The sequence below is a fragment of the Oryzias latipes genome, chromosome 10 (genome assembly GCF_002234675.1).
Source record: "Oryzias latipes chromosome 10, ASM223467v1".
NCBI lineage: Eukaryota > Metazoa > Chordata > Actinopteri > Beloniformes > Adrianichthyidae > Oryzias > Oryzias latipes.
The window spans coordinates 6724673-6742269 of record NC_019868.2 but is presented as its reverse complement, the minus strand read 5'-3'; the positions used below and the strand labels follow the sequence as shown (position 1 = coordinate 6742269).

The window sequence follows — 17597 nt, the reverse complement described above, 5'->3', positions numbered from 1 at the left end:
AGCCAGACAGTAAGGGCTCAATTCCCCTTGACAGCCGGAGTCCACCCTGCTGAGGTGCCCTTCAGGAAGATATCGAATTTTTTCCAGCTGCAGGGATGCAGCTCTAAAGCACTTTTCACCTGCAATCAGACTGACACTGGCCCGCGAGGGAAGAAAAACACATTTAAGAGCTACTGCTTTGACATGGCAAAGGAGTGTCAATCAAAAAATGGAAGAAAAACTATGGGACAGTCTCACACAACTTTGCAACATTTCATTTTTCCAACTTTGTGAATTAGACTATAGGCAGTAAAATGTAATGTGTGGCACAGAGAGATTTTATTTTGCAACTAAATAACCCCTTGGTACAGTGGTCCTGAAGGGAAATCACATCAACAAATCTGTCATGGTGCCTCTGTCAGACTCCTCCATGGTGCCTCTGTCTGGCTCTCCACACGTAATATCCCCATCCAAGCCACCTCCAAGAAACTGGCTCCACGATTCATCGGACCTTACGTCATAGAGAAACTCATCAACCCCACCTGCGTCCGACTCCGTCTTCCCAAGGCTCTGAAGGTTCACCCGTCATTTCATGTTTCCCAGATCAAGCCAGTTCTGGACAGTCCTCTGTGCCCGCCGTCCGCTTCCCCGCCACCCGCCCGGCTCATCGACGGTGCTCCGGCTTACGACGTCAATCGGATCCTGGATGTCCGCCGTCGGGGTCGCGGATTCCAGTTCCTGGTCGACTGGGTGGGTTACGGGCCGGAGGAGCGTTCCTGGATTTCCCGCTCTCTCATTTTGGACCCCTCGCTCATTGAGGATTTCTACCGGGCCCACCCAGATTGCCGCCCTTGACCGCCTGGAGGCAGTCGTTGAGGGGGGGGGTACTGTCATGGTGCCTCTGTCAGACTCCTCCCCCCTCTCCTCTCCGCTTGGTTCCTGATTATCCCCAGCTGCTTCCACTCACGTCATCGACACACCTGCCTTCTTAAGGAGCTCCAGGATCTTCATTCAACGCCAGTCCGTTGCCCCTGATGGTGCATATTTGGCCTCACGTCAAGTTCATGCTTTGTTGCCTTGCCTTAAGCCAAGTAGTTAACATATGCTGTCTTACCTGTCTCCAGGAAACCTCAGCCACGAGTGGTCACCCGCAGCAGCCGTAATCCGGACTCCTCTTCTGGTCTGTTCCCTCCATCCTCACCACGAGCCTCTGCCGAACCAGCTGCCTCACGAGACGGACCCACGCTGCCGACTCCAGACCCGAACGAGCAGTTCCACCAGTGACGCCACGAGCCGCAGTTACATTCTCGGACCTCCAGTAACAGTTACCTACCTGTCTGGCCATAATATTAAATCTACCTTCTCGCCAAGACATCTCTGTCCTGTGTCTCATTCCGGGTTTCAGCATCTGGGTCTCAGTCGTTCTATAGTCATGACAGAACGGACTGGCCATAATCCCGACCCAGCTGACCCGGAGGGACTCAGATTAGTCGTATCCCAGCAAGGCATAATGCTTGGACGCCAGGCCGACGCCCTATCCCAGATGGCCGCGGCCCAACAGGACCTTTTTCATCGCCTGGACGGTTTGAAACAGACATTGAACAATTTAACCGGACATTTTTCCCATGTTCCAACAGATACGGCTCAAGCTACGGCTAACTCGGCTACTTCCGTTTCCGGATCACCCTCCGCTCACGAAAACATCCGGCTGCAACCGGAACCATTTACTGATGACGTCGAAGCCTGCGGAGGATTCCTCCTCCAATGCGAGCTGATTTACCAACAAGCCCCCCGTCATTATCAGTCGGATCACAGTAAAATATCACTGATCGTCAACTCTCTACGCAATAAAGCCCTCCAGTGGGCCCAGGCTTTCCTCTCCTCCAATCCCATAAGCCACCTCACTTATGAACGTTTCCTCAGAGAGTTCCAGTTAATTTTCGACCAACCACGCAAACAGGATGAAGCAACCCGTCGGTTACTCGCGCTCAGGCAGCGTAACCGCTCGGTGAGTGAACACGTTATAGATTTCCGTATTCTGGCGGTCGAGGCAGGCTGGCCCGACGCAGCTTTGAAGGGGATCTTTTACCAGTCTTTAAATGAACAAATTAAGGATCATCTGTGTTCTCAACCCGAAGCCCGGTCATTTGAGGAACTGGTTTCTGCGGCACTCCGCTCTGATGTTCGCCTGCGGGAGCGTCAAAGGGAACGAGGGCCCGTTTTCCAGCGTGCCGCAACCACTACATCCTCCAACTTCTCACACGCTGTTCACGCCACCCCTCTCAACTCCCTCAGCCCCTCTAGACCTCCAGACGAGCCTATGCAGGTTGGACACTCTCGACTGTCTGAAGAGGAACGCCGCAGACGGCGCATGGAGGGGGCCTGTTTCTATTGCGGAGCAAAGGGCCACATTGTCATCTCCTGCCCGCTTCGTTTAAACACCCGAACCCCTCGCTAGGAGACAGGCTGCGAGGGGTAACAAACATCTACCTGGCCGGTAATAATTTTTTACTAATCCCTGTCAAGTTAAGTCAAGATCTCCATGTGCATGAGTTACGGGCCCTGGTCGACTCCGGGGCCGAGCAGAGCTTAATTGACCAGCAACTTGTTAATGATCTGTCGATTCCCACAGAACCCCTGGAGACCCCCATCGAGGCTTCCGGTTTAGGCGGTCAACTCTTATCCCGCATCACCCACCGCACCAAACCCATCCTGCTCATTACTTCAGGCAACCATCGTGAGTCTATCCGTTTCCTCATCACCAAGTCCATCCATACTCCCATAGTACTCCGGTTTTCCTGGCTAAAACTGCATAATCCTCAGTTTAATTGGGCTCAAGGGACTATAATCCAGTGGAGCCCATATTGCCTCGCTAATTGTCTTCTCTCTGCTCTCCCTTCCGTTACTTCTCCTAACGCTGAGTGTCATAGCCAAGTCGATTTGTCCAACATTCCTCGTTGTTATCATGATTTAAAAGCAGTATTTTGCAAAACCAAAGCTAGTGCTCTCCCACCTCATAGACCTTATGATTGCGCCATAAACCTGTTGCCAGGCGCTCCATTGCCCAAGGGCCATTTGTTTAATCTATCTGGACCAGAAAAGACAGCCATGGAGAACTATGTACAGGAAGCCCTTGCCCTGGGGCACATTCGACCCTCCTCCTCCCCCGTGGGAGCAGGCTTTTTCTTTGTGCAGAAAAAAGACAAGTCCCTCCGACCATGCATTGATTATCGCGAACTAAATCAAATCACCGTAAAAGACAAATACTCACTGCCATTAATCACCTCTGTTTTTGATTCCGTCCAGAAGGCTCGCATATTCACAAAGTTAGATTTCCGCAATGCCTACCATTTGGTCCGAATTAAGGAAGGGGACGAGTGGAAAACTGCCTTTAACACCCCGTTAGGGCATTACGAATATTTAGTAATGCCTTTCGGCCTCACCAACGCCCCGGCAGTTTTCCAAAGGCTAGTTAACGATGTCCTTCGGGACTTCATTAATCGATTCGTCTTTGTCTATTTAGATGATATTCTTGTCTACTCCCACGATCTGGCTCAACACGAGCATCACGTTCGTCTGGTGTTGGAGAGACTATTGGAAAATCAGCTTTTCGTTAAGCATGAAAAGTGCGAATTTCATTCCCCCACTGTACCGTTTCTCGGTTACATTATCGAGGCTGCCTGCATACGCCCTGATCCATCCAAAATAGAAGCTGTTACCAACTGGGAACCTCCAACCAGCCGTAAGAAGCTACAGCAATTCCTGGGCTTAGCTAACTTTTACAGACGCTTCATACGCAATTACAGCAGTATTGCTTCTCCCCTTTCACGCCTCACTTCCATAAAGCATCCCTTTGTCTGGTCCAACGAAGCCCTACAGGCCTTCGACAGGTTAAAGAAACTGTTTGTCTCTGCCCCGATCCTCATCCAACCTGACCCCTCACTGCAATTTATCGTTGAGGTCGATGCCTCTGACTCAGGGGTGGGCGCTGTCCTCTCACAGAAGGAGGAGAGTTCTGGAAAACTCAAACCTTGTGCGTTTTTCTCTCGCAACCTGTCCCCTTCTGAGCAGAATTACGACGTTGGCAACCGGGAACTCTTAGCCATCAAACTTGCCCTGGAGGAGTGGCGTCACTGGTTGGAGGGAGCCGAGCAGCCTTTCATCGTCTGGACGGACCATAAAAACCTGGCATACCTACGCTCCGCGAAAAGACTCAACTCCAGGCAAGCTCGTTGGTGTCTTTTCTTTGACCGGTTTCACTTCACCATAACCTACAGACCAGGCTCCCGCAACATCAAACCCGATGCCCTCTCCAGGAAATACAGTCTGTCTGAGAACACTCTATCATCAATCCTCCCTTCATCCTGCATCATAGGAAGTGTCACCTGGGATATCGAGGCCAAGGTTCTTCAAGCCCTGGAAGGGGACTCTGACCATCCACCCGCTCCCAGGGGCACACTGTTTGTACCCGCTCATCTCCGCTCCGAAGTCATCACTTGGGGTCACGCGTCTCGTCTGGCGTGCCATGGGGGGGTCCACCGTACCCTCCATTTACTTCGTAAGAGGTTTTATTGGCCGTCTATGGAGAAGGACATTAGGGAGTATATCTCGGCGTGCACCACCTGCGCCCGATCCAAGACGTCCTCCTCGGCTCCGGCGGGGTTGCTCCACCCACTCCCTACGCCCAGCCGGCCCTGGTCCCACTTGGCAATGGACTTTGTCACCGGGTTACCCCCATCAGCAGGTAACACCGTCATACTCACAGTCATAGATCGATTTTCCAAGATGGCCCACTTCATTCCGTTCCCTCAACTACCCACTGCCACCGAAACTGCTGATATCATGACCAAGCAGGTTTTCCGTCACCATGGCATCCCTCTGGACATTGTCTCTGACCGTGGCCCCCAGTTCATTTCTCAGGTCTGGAAGGCCTTCTGTACGGCCTTGGGGGCCACGGTCAGCCTCACATCTGGCTACCATCCTCAGTCCAACGGCCAAGCGGAGAGAGCGAACCAGGAACTGGAGGCAGCTCTCCGCTGCTTGGCGGCACAGAACCAGCAGGACTGGTCCCAATATCTCGTGTGGATTGAGTATGCCCATAATGCTCATCCCTCCACTGCCACTGGGCTCTCTCCCTTTGAGGCCGCTCTCGGGTACTCACCACCTCTGTTTCCGTCACAGGAACTGGACTTGGCGGTGCCTTCCGTACAACATCACATCCAGCGGTGCCAACGCATCTGGGCACAGGCTAAGGCTGCTGTCCTCCCCACAAGGAGAGCAACTGCCGCATCGCCAACCGTCACAGGGTGGTGGGACCCGAGTACCAACCTGGCCAAAGGGTCTGGCTCTCCACACGTAATATCCCCATCCAAGCCACCTCCAAGAAACTGGCTCCACGATTCATCGGACCTTACGTCATAGAGAAACTCATCAACCCCACCTGCGTCCGACTCCGTCTTCCCAAGGCTGTGAAGGTTCACCCGTCATTTCATGTTTCCCAGATCAAGCCAGTTCTGGACAGTCCTCTGTGCCCGCTGTCCGCTTCCCCGCCACCCGCCCGGCTCATCGACGGTGCTCCGGCTTACGACGTCAATCGGATCCTGGATGTCCGCCGTCGGGGTCGCGGATTCCAGTTCCTGGTCGACTGGGTGGGTTACGGGCCGGAGGAGCGCTCCTGGATTTCCCGCTCTCTCATTTTGGACCCCTCGCTCATTGAAGATTTCTACCGGGCCCACCCAGATCGCCGCCCTTGACCGCCTGGAGGCAGTCGTTGAGGGGGGGGTACTGTCATGGTGCCTCTGTCAGACTCCTCCCCCCTCTCCTCTCCGCTTGGTTCCTGATTATCCCCAGCTGCTTCCACTCACGTCATCGACACACCTGCCTTCTTAAGGAGCTCCAGGATCTTCATTCAACGCCAGTCCGTTGCCCCTGATGGTGCATATTTGGCCTCACGTCAAGTTCATGCTTTGTTGCCTTGCCTTAAGCCAAGTAGTTAACATATGCTGTCTTACCTGTCTCCAGGAAACCTCAGCCACGAGTGGTCACCCACAGCAGCCGTAATCCGGACTCCTCTTCTGGTCTGTTCCCTCCATCCTCACCACGAGCCTCTGCCGAACCAGCTGCTTCACGAGACGGACCCACGCTGCCGACTCCAGACCCAAACGAGCAGTTCCACCAGTGACGCCACGAGCCGCAGTTACATTCTCGGACCTCCAGTAACAGTTACCTACCTGTCTGGCCATAATATTAAATCTACCTTCTCGCCAAGACATCTCTGTCCTGTGTCTCATTCCGGGTTTCAGCATCTGGGTCTCAGTCGTTCTATAGTCATGACAAAATCAATGCAAAAACATAATAAAGATCACAACAACAATTAAAAAAGCACAAATACTAGAAACCAAAATGTAAGAATAACATTTCAGAAAACAAAAGTAGATGAACAGAAATCAAAATAAAATGGAATAGGTAATTATGGACATCACTGATTGGAGGATGACATTTTGAGGAATAGGGAAAGGAGGAGGATGTTAAGCCTGAACTGTGGCAAAGACTTGATTGAGGAATCCCTGAACTTTTAAAGTGGCTCAGAAGCTTAAAGACACAGCCGTGGCAGTTGAAAGAAATAAAAATTATCATTTAATCCCTGAAGTCCATTGGTGACGCACAATATCTACCCTTTCCAGTTTCAACTTTTTTATTTTTTTAAATAGTGTTTTGGTTTTTGAAATCTTGATTGGATTTCTAAAATGTAATGTTGCTTCTTAATTAATTGTTTTTTTTATTGTTGTTATCATCTTTAATGTTTTAGCATTGAGAAATTTGTTGATTTGACTTGCACTTCAGGGCCGCCGTACCTTGAATTGTAATACACACACACACACACCCACGCACACACATATATATATATATATATATATATATATATATATATATATATATATATATATATATATATATATTATGTTTAGCTTTTTCTTTATTCTTTTAAGAGCTTTCTATCTAGAAATAAGGTCAAGCTACACAATTTCTGCCCATCTGATGCAACAAACATCAGGCAGGTAGGAAATGAGCTCAGGGTACACATTTATTTTATGCTCATATTTCTACAAAATAAAAGCATGTCTGAGAACGTTCAACATCCACAATCAGACTAACTTGTTTTACACACAGCAACACAGACAGCAGTACAAACAGCAAATATCAGAAAGAAATGTTTGATATGTGTTGAAAGTTGAAAGAAGGTTATCGTTTCTAGAAAATGTGAAAAATCTCTGCATTTCATCCTGAAACTGAATTTTCTGTTTATTCATTGATTCTAATTAGTTTTAATTCGTTTTAGAAAAAAAAAATTTGATCTGTAATAAAAAGATGAAAAATTCTCAAGAGTGTTAAAAAATAATCTGTCAAATAACAAAACTATACTTAGGCAAAATTAACAATGGGATTATACATGTATAGATGTCCCCTTTTAGATGTTGATGAAAAACAGAAATAGTGAAACTTTTGATCAATCAACTCCAAGCTTCCTCCAATCTAATGGAGACACAGCAGCATGAGAGTGAGATAAAATGACTGAATTGTTACTTCAGTTCACACTCTTGGCCCAAGAGGTGCCTCAGATGCCATCAGATATAGTAGTTAGGGTTGGTTGGTTGGTTGGATGGATGGATGGATGGATGGATGGATGGATGGATGGATGGATGGATGGATGGATGGATGGATGGATGGATGGATGGATGGATGGATGGATGGATGGATGGATGGATGGATGGATGGATAGATGGATGGATGGATGGGTGGATGTACTGCAGTAGTGGTGGCTAAAGTGTTAAACCTATGTGAAAGACCTTAAAGCCAAGACTAGTTTTAGAGCTCTTGACAGCCCTTCATTTATGGTGTGTTGCTCTTCCTGAACCCACATCCTCTTTACAGAAGCCAGAGGAATTTTGTAACTCCACAATGAACATGTTTTAGTTAGAGAGTGTAATGTTTCTGTAGGATTACAGTAAAAGCAATACGATGGGATTCATTGACTGTATGAGAGAACTGGACCGAGTGAGTTTGACATCATCTACAGAAAATGTCTCACTTCCAGTTCCAACGAAATTAAGTCAATTCAGTCGTCTGTTTTCCACCATATGGCCGTCACCATGTTGGTACCAGAGGTCATCAATAATCCTTGTGCTATCTTAGATGCCCCCACCCTTACTTTGACGTGTTCTCCCTACCATGACAAAGGTGGATGAAGGTGGAAAGATTTCATGTAATCCATGGACACCAGTGAAGATCACAAATCATTGAAGAAAAAAGGTTCAGCGCAATGTAGTGGGTCTAAATGACCCAACTCCCAATGTTAAAGTGCCTAGGATAGCACAAGGGATAAGCAGTGATTGGTCCAAGTTAGTCTGAGTCAAGTTAGTCTAAGTCAGCGTTTCTATGACAACCACTCTCTCCGATCAGGAGTTATCATGTTAGAAGACCACACCCCTAGGGGTGTGGAACTTGGATTTGATAGAAAGCGGACCCGGGAGAATCGGTCTATCAAACAGACCTTTCGATGCAAGCAAATAGTTACAAACTGACTGGTCAGTTTATAACTAATTACTCAGTCCAGTTCTCTTATGCCTAGCTTCCACTGAGCAGGACGGTGTAGTCCGGTATTTTCTATTGTAAAATAGACCCATTAACCCTTGCGCTATCCTAGGCACTTTAACATTGGGAGTTGGGTCATCTAGACCCACTAGATTGATTTATAATCTTCACTGGTGTCCATGGATTACATGAAATCCTCTTCACCTTTATCCACCTTTGTCATGCTATGGATAACACGTCAATGGCCATCTTGACGCCATAGTATAGCACAAGGGTTACACATTACCAAACTGTTCTGCTCAGTGGAAATGAGGCTTTATGCAGTCAATGCCGGGATGACATAATATAATGTTTTATACACTATTCAAATTACAACAGGTCAGGTTAAAAAACTTTTGTTCGCTGCTGTTTTAATGTAATTTCATGAAGTGGCATAAAATAACACATGGCTGTAGTTGCTGTGCCTCTATCACTTTTGGGGTGGTTGCTGTTTCCTCAGTGTAGCATTGTGCTGTCATGGCATCAACATTTGTTTTATTTTTCAAAATGGTTACACAGCTCATTAATTATAGACACAAGACATATGTGTATTCAAAAATGCGCTAAAAGGACATTCTTGAACTGCATTTAGCCCATGATGCTCACACTGGACAAACAGGGAGGAGATTCTTTTTCTTTTCATTTGCCACTGTTCCTGTATGTCCACCATCTACAGTTGTAAGAGGCGTGGTACGAAATCTTGAAGCGGTGCAAACCTTGCAAATCTCATAAATCTCACTCCAGGCTTTTTCTTTTCAGCTGTATTCCAATATATGAAAGACTTGGTGTCATAAAATTCCAGCCGAGAACAAGCCACAATTATTTATTTCTCCTTTAATCAAAATCCTGAGTAAAGGGGACGCCAAACACACATCACGACCAAATCAGAGTTTCTGATGGGTCAAAGTTCAACCTGGTTGAACTTTAAACACGCGTTCAATGGCCACTGTTTTGTACATAGAGCCCAAAAACAGTTGTAGAAACTTCATTTGCTACGAGTGAATGGGAGAGTTTTGAAAGCGGAAGCTGTAAACATGTTTTAACATAGACTTTTCATTGAAATTTGGAGCTTGGATGTGCTTTGATGAGCATGGTGTGAACGAAAATTTACATTTCGACGCATTAAAAAGTCTTTCTGCGCTGTCACCTGCATTGAAACAGTGTTTATTTGTCAAAAGTGAAACTCTGGGCTTCAAATCTAACACAGAAGAAACTGTCAAATTCAGACCTACTGCTTGGCGGAACTGAAATGAACACATGCAGGCTCATTCAGAGCTATTTCAGCGTTACCCCCCAAAAAACCACCAATTTCTTGCATGTTTTCATTCTAACCCTTCTAAATAATCCTGAATAAGATGTTTATTATTTAGTGATGATATGCATCAATTGAAAGTTGGCTTAGTGGATAAATTCATACTTTTGTTGTGCAGAGGAAGCAGGGTGGATGTGTTTTCAACACTGCTGAACCAATAATCTAAGCATTCATGCAGAGAACTTAACTCCTAAGATGTCAATGAATGTAAAGCTGAGCAGCATCATATGTCATTTTTACAAACACATAACTACAGTTATTTCTCCACAGATGCCTGAAAAAGAAACACATTTTTGAGGCCCCACACAATCTGAATTTTCCAGAGAAATATGGAGCGAGGGTTCCACTCTGTTGCATTTCAAATGGGACGTCATTTAATGGCAGAGATCCCTGCGAAGGCTAACACATTTCCACATTTCCAGAGGGGAAATCTCTGGAATCAGCATAATGCTAAAGTTCATTCGGACATAACTTTTTGCATTTAAGATATTTGGGGATATTTTCTGCCCTAGTTATATCTTCACATGACCTATTAGATCATTTATGTTTCTGTAACAAAGTTTACATATCATCTAATGTTTTTTAAGGAAACGTTTTTTTTTTCCATTGTGCAAACCTGTAACACGTCAGAGTATCTGAGCAAGACTGGACCACGACTGAATCTGTGATTTGCACAATTATGATTTGCTGTGGTCACAAAGATGAGGAAAGACAAAAAGGAAGAACGCAGGTATCTCTACAAATGAGTTTCAACTCAACACATTCCAAAGAAATTGCAGACTGTGAAAAAGATGAGCTGAAGTAGTGGAGAGGACATTTTGGAGTAACAAGGTATTGTAATGGTTAAATAAGCCAAACTATTATTTTAAATAGTAGTTTTAACTGAGTGACCCTGTTGTAAAAAAAATAATAAGCTGCCTGCAATAGGCATTTTTGTCAGACAATCCTTGCAGTAAGAAATATTTATTTCCACATACTTAACATTCACATTCTTTAAGTTGGCATTCACATCTTTCGTTTTGGCATAAGGCTCCGTTCAGTTCCATAATATAATTTTCCATAAAACTTTCTGGTAACAAAAAAAACCCTTAACGGAGCCCACAGGTGGAAGCCGGGGAGGAGGGAGGGGCGACGAATGAGCGCTAAAGGTAAGAAAGAGAATGAACAACTGTGCACCTGGCTTTTTTTTTTTTTTTTTTTTTTTTTTTTTTTTTTAACTTGTCCTGTCCAACAGCTAGGCAAACAGATGAGAGCTGAGGGCCTCTTGTGTTGGACATATTTTATTTTAACAAGAGGGGTTATTCATCTTCAGACAAACCAAAGGTATGTCTGAATAAACCCCTTTTGTAATTGAGGCCAAAATTTATTAATTTCAATCATGTTTGAAAATCTTTGGTGTTGGACCGGACGGAAAAGGAAAGAGGGGAAGAAGAGAGAGGGACGTTAGAGAGAGGGGGGGGGTAGGAGGGTGATAATAGGAGGGGAAGGGGGGTAAGACCATGAAGCAGCATAGAGCAGACAGGTTTACTGGTTGTTTATCATTACGGTACGGTTCAAATGTAGTACAAAAAGGGCGGGGCCTGTTCACACACACTCAAATATTATCAACACACCTGCTAGCCGCAAAAATGTCCACATGTCAACATGCACACAAAACAGATAGTGTTCACGAACGCATACCTATGCCTTTAAACCAACTAGTGTGAAATCTTTCATTCATTCAATTATGCAAACTATTAGTGCAAAGGTGAGCTAACACCTGTGCTCAGGTGAGTGTTTATGTTCTTCTAAAATGGATGGTGGAATGTGAAAAGAAGGAGGAGGAGCGCCCAGCCACCCCCACACCCATACCCCCGCCGCAGCAGCAGCGGCAGCCGGAATTCCCCCAACGCCACACGGGAACAGGCAGGGAACAACCGCCCCCCGGGCGACCAAGACCGCCACCCAGGCCAGGGCCAGCCGGACCGCCGCGAGGCCCCCAGAGCCAGAGAGCAGGGAGGCGCAGAGGGAAAGAGAGCGCCGCCCCAGCCCAGCCAGGAAAGCAGCCCCCCGCCGCGCCGGAAGAGCCCAACGCAGGGCCCCACCGGAGAGGGACGGCCACAGCCCCAGACGAGCACCCCACCACCACCCAGGAGTTCCGGGCATCCCCCCGCCCCGACCCCAGGTACGAGCCAGGACCCCCCAAGGGAGACCCGCTCCGCACTCCAGGCAGCCACCCACCCGGCCCACGGTTGGTCCAGGGAGGAGCAAGGCAGGAGCCCGCCGCCCCCGCCCAGGAGGGGGGAACCCCGGGGAAAAAAGGGCGGCCCACAAGGCCAACAACTGTGCACCTGGCTTAAATAGGACACTCAGCAGGTGAGTTAATTAACTGAACCGCCCAATGAGTAACCTGTAAAACACTGCTGAGTGTGCCTTCCAGAAATTGCGACGGGTCGCTTATTTAAAGCAGTACTCCATTGATGTCCCACATTTCCAGGATAATTCTGTTCTTTTTGTTTTAGCCTTTACACAACAAAACAGAAAAAATGTGAACTTTTTTGTTTGAATGTTGTGTTTGTAATGTAAATTCAAAATTTAAAATGTATTGTTTTTCCATTATACACATGACAGCAGCACAGATTACCAGTAAACATATGGCTAAACCAAAACCAAAGAGCAATTTTCTTCTGGGCTTTTAAAGTTTTGTTTTGTTTGCTCATTTTGGGGAAGCAGCAAAAAACAGTGGCCATTAAATAAAAAATAGAAAACCAAATTTAATAAACATTTTTTTATTAAATTGGTCAAATTTGAACCTGTGGGTTCTTCAAAGTTAAATTCCCATGATCTTCTCATGTGCGTATGGCAACACTTAAAGCAAATGTCATTGTCATGGAAAGTGGTGCACATGACATGAATGAATGAATGAATGAATGAATGAATGAATGAATGAATTAATAAATTAATGAATGAATGGATAAATGACGGAAACTTTATTTATATGGCACTTACAGTGCCAGCAGGGTGCCAAAAATCTTTACAATAAGAAAAGATAAAAAAAGAAGATCATTTTCTGATCTGATACAGGAACTAAATCATAAAAACTTTAAAAAGTGAAGTTTTACAACTTAGACAAAAAAATCATTTAAACAGAAAAACATGCAAATATGTGCTTGCAATTTTTGTGTTTTGTGAATTATTATAATCTAGCATTTAAAACATGCCGTTTAAAATCATGTCTCTCAAAAAAGTGCAGAAAATTCTTTCGTACAAATTGAATGAACTGCAGAAAATTTTCATGTATTGTATTTTTTTCTTTTCTAGGCTTCATGCTGAATTATTTTATAAAAAAGTTAATTATTCTGTTTTGTTACATGTTCCTGAACCACATTATTCATCACAGAGCAGGGATCAGGGAGGGGGCTTTAGACATCAACCAACACGTAAGCGAAGAGAGAATTACACCGATTTTTATTCCAGACGTTACTTAAAGCGCTTCTCCTGTGTGTTTTTATAAATTTTGAATATTGTAGCCACTGAAACAAAATATATATTTAAATGTATATATCCTACACATGCCTTCTGGTAAAAGTCAGACTTTTCGGTTTTCTGTCCCCCACACCTCCCTTGCAGAATTTGCTTTTCCTGGCAGCTCTTTTCACCACAGCAGTGGACTATAAATACAGCCCCTCAAAATGCCCACATCCTCACCCCTTAAAATAAATCCAGCGCCTCTCGGCTGCAACAGACACACGGCACCTACCAGGACACTGCTGTTTACCCAGGCAGGAAATGAGACAAGCCTCAGTTCTTGATCTACCAACACACACGCTCAGGGCCACCAGCAGAGGAGAGCCGTCCTCTTCAGTGCACTGAGAACTACGTCGATGAGAAAACAGAGACGACTTTGCCTCTCATTCCAGCTGCTGCCAGCTGCAGATTAACAGAGAAGAGAGGCTGATGTGATGACGGGGGGAGACTGGAGCTTATCAGACGGTCCTGCATGTTCCCTGTGGGTCCGGCTTGCTGCACAGGTGGAAGGCAGGAGAGTTAGCTGGGAATCATGTCCACACCTACTGTCCTTGTATACAGTCCTTGAATGTACATGAGGACTGTATATTAAGACTGGACTGAGTGACCCCTCCCCCATGGAGGTCCATATAGGAAGTACTATGTTGGTTCCTAGAAGCCAAAATCCCATAGACAGCTATAGAGAAATAAACAGCTATTACTCAGTCATTCCATTTATAAGAATAACCATTTTTGCTCTCATACCTTTTTTTAAACATGTTTTTGATAATCCTAATTTTTTAAAATATTTTTTCTTTATTGCACGTTTTCAAGTTATAAACTATGGAAGCGATTCTGTAGCATAATTAAAAATAAGTCAAAACCAGAAATGCTTTGTCACTTTCAAAATGAAGCTGCATTTTTTTACTCAAAATTAAAATGAAAAAGCAACCCACCAAAATGCTTTTTCATTTTCTTCTTCAACACTGCTTATTCTGTCACTTATTTAAAATGATAACGAAAATGGTTTTTGACATTTCATTTTCAAAAAGTTCTCTGGTAAATGTGTAACAAAATTCATTTAGAAATGTCTACTTTGACTATTAAAATGGTTTAACAGAAATGCTTTTTCATTTTCAAAATGTAACTGCATCAAATGACTCAAAATTAAAATGAAAAAGCAATACTTCAAAATGCTTTTTAATTTTCTACTTAAAAACCGCTTATTCTGTGTCATAATTAAAACGAAAATGCAAAGAGGGGATTGCATTTTCATTTTCACATCCACCCTTTGAACATTGTCGCAATATTCATTCTGAAAAAGCATTTCCAGCGGGGAGGCGGGGCGATGACATCACTGCTTTCTCCATATGTCCGACTGCTAAGAGACATGCTAGGAGCAGTGTAGCTTTGTGTTAGCGGCAGAGAAGAGGGTTTTGTGATAATTGTGAACTTCTGATGATTTTACACAGCTTCTCAGGACTACGTAGCAGCATTACTGCCTTCTCCGGTCCTCCTTTTTTGAGTTTTGAGTCATTTGATGCAGCTTCATTTTGAAAATGAAAAAGCAAATCTGGTTTTGACTTTTATTTTTAATTATGCTACAGAATCGCTTCCTTAATAAACTGGCCAATCAGATGCCTTAATAAAAGTACGTGGTCTCATGACAACTCAAAATGTTTGATTGACAGATTCTCCCGAGAATCAAGTGATAGGGGTGTGGACTTCCAACAAGCTCACTCCTGATTTGGGAGAGAAACATTGACTCAGACTGACTCGGACCAATCACTGCTTGCTGACGTCGTCTGACTCCAACATAGCGGCATCCGAATCGCAAAAAAATGGCGACAGAAGAAGTAAAATGAATGACGTCACTCACTTGCTCTTGTGCACAAAAATGCACATATATGCACGTTTCTGCATTACTTGATAACTCGCTACGCAAGTTTTCAAGTCAGTTTTCTACATACAAAACACTGAACACACGTTTAAGGTTAAACCAGTTGAACTTTGACCAATCAGGAACTTGGATTTGCTAGTGATGTATAGGTAGTGTCCTTTTGAAGTACCAACCATTTGAAAAGTGGTCTTGAAGGAGAAATGAATAATTGCGGTTTGTGCCCAGCCGGATATCTATGAATCCAAGTCTTTCATTTATCAGAATAGAGCTGTGAAATAAACACCTTGGAGCGAGATTCACCAGATTTTAACCGCTTCGACACTTCACACTTATAGCCTTTCCAACTGTAGGTGGTGGACATCCGCCAGTATCGGGTAGTGACAATCTTCCAGTGTGAAAACCATATGATGAGCGCAGGTCACTTGAAGGGTGTGTACGTAGTATTATATAGTCAATGCTAACGGCTTGTCATGTGTGGTTTTGAGACCATTGTCAGTTTAAGTGATGAAAAGTGCAGAAATGCAGAAAAAGCAAAAAGAAGTACAAAGACTTGTGCCTACTGAGGTCATGCAGGAAGGATATTATTTCTGTTATTGTCAAAAACACAAAATTGCAAAATACTACATGAATCTAAAGAAGTACAGTTAATGAAGACAAGTCTGTTTAGCCAGTTTACTGGGGGTTTTCTTTCATTTGAAAAAAGGGCAGCCACTCAAACAAGCCAACACATAACGATTCACAAATTCATTTTGACACAAATCCCCCTCGACCTCTGCCAATCTGTCAAAGCCTCACCCTTCTCCAGCATTATCCTCTCAGTGATGGTCTTTCCTTCAGGGATGCTGTGACTGTCTAAGCTGGAAGAGCTGCATTTTTCTTTTTCCACAAACACCTGTCTAAACAGCGGTGGAGCCAAAGGCGAGTCTTGCCTGTCAGCACTGATGACGGCTCCTGACAAAAATTCAGCAGACGATTCCTAAGACATTCACTCAGGCGCAACAATGCACATGGGGCAGAATGACCCCAGCTGTGCTGACTTACTACCGTGTCTGGTAACCCTGGAACAGATATTCGCATTTGAAAACACCTCGATGAAGATAAACAGGCAGATATTCCTGTATGGGTACAGCGCTAGTTCTGTTTGTGTCAGTGGTTTCCAAAGCACTTAATCCCTCTGAATGCGTCGATGGTTTCAGTGACATTGACCCTGCTTAGGAAACTAAACTCAAACCCTCATGCAGTCGTGTGAGAACAACAAAAGGCTGGATAATGTAGATGATTAATTATTATACCTTACAACCATTTAGAAAGCTGTTTGTATCATCTGTCTGGGATGGATTTGGGTGCCTTTTGAGGGGAGATTTACTGAACAAAAGCCAGCAGGCTCATTAGCTATCTGACTTAGTTCAGCCCATGCAGGAGTAGATCTCTGGGGTGGTCATGTTTCGGTCCTTATGCTTAGATTTCAGCACGCTGATCTTTAATCTCTAAAGTTCTCATTGGCAGTAACACAGTCCCCATCCTCTGCCGCTCACATGACCACCTCGAGGGCCTCCTCTTTTGGCTTTGTGTCTGCAGCACCAAGTGAAAAATTGCTGTGACACTAAGGTCCAAATGTGGTAAGAAGCTCACAAAGGTTGAGTAATGAGAAAGTCTACAAACATTCACGAGGGCTCAGATGAAGGTAAGGCTATACTCCTTGAAATAACATCACATGCTAATTCTGGGTTCCTCAACAGATTTAGTTTGAAAACCACACAGAATGCAAATCAACCAAAGTAACTGACGAAAATTCGGAGTCCTCATGAAGGACGAGCGGTGTGCTAAGACCACAGAAATAAAGTCTCAATGGGAACAGAGTGCAGCTTTTCTGTGGAAGATGGTGTTTGCATAAAAAAGTAAGAGGACTGAAATTTTAATTTCAAAGCAGCAACTCAATACTTTGTTGAGGTCAGAATAGGAGCTGCAGATTGTACAAAGTTTGTCAGCCATCCAAGATTTCAAGAGTGCAAATCCCATTTTAACCCATCCATGCCTAAAGGGTTAGCATTTAAGATATGTATCCAGAACTTCCTTTTTAGGTGTGCAATCCACTAGGGATTATCACTTTTAAATCCACTGACAGCAGCCAATCAGAATCGAGTACTCACCCAGACCGTTATAACAGAAATGAATGCACTTTGCGGAAGGCTTCCACAGTGTGCGACAAGAAAGTATATCAAAAATACAGAATATTTGATACAATTTCCTCATTAATTATTCGTGTGATAAAAAAGATAAAATTATTTG

At 44.7% G+C, this 17597-nt stretch overlaps 1 protein-coding gene across 3 annotated transcripts; it reads left to right on the top strand.

Moving 5' to 3' along the window:
- Positions 1 to 954: 954 nt before the first annotated feature.
- LOC111947964 lies at positions 955 to 6307 on the top strand. Of its 3 annotated transcripts, none has more exons than XM_023958976.1 (4): positions 955 to 1987; positions 2275 to 2476; positions 2612 to 2716; positions 6001 to 6307. In XM_023958976.1, the coding sequence occupies exons 1-2, from the start codon at positions 1082 to 1084 to the stop codon at positions 2281 to 2283; spliced, it is 915 nt and encodes a 304-aa protein (XP_023814744.1). In that variant the 5' UTR covers positions 955 to 1081; the 3' UTR covers positions 2284 to 2476; positions 2612 to 2716; positions 6001 to 6307. The 3 variants fall into 3 exon arrangements, with proteins under 3 accessions (XP_023814744.1, XP_023814745.1, XP_023814743.1); XM_023958977.1 differs by lacking the exon at positions 6001 to 6307 and adding an exon at positions 5161 to 5237; XM_023958975.1 differs by lacking the exon at positions 6001 to 6307 and adding an exon at positions 4051 to 4263.
- Positions 6308 to 17597: the final 11290 nt, after the last annotated feature.

What these genes read in the sequence shown, in the direction of transcription:
- LOC111947964 (XM_023958976.1), top strand. Translation starts at nt 1,082, where the DNA reads ATGCTGTCTTACCTGTCTCCAGGAAACCTCAGCCACGAGTGGTCACCC.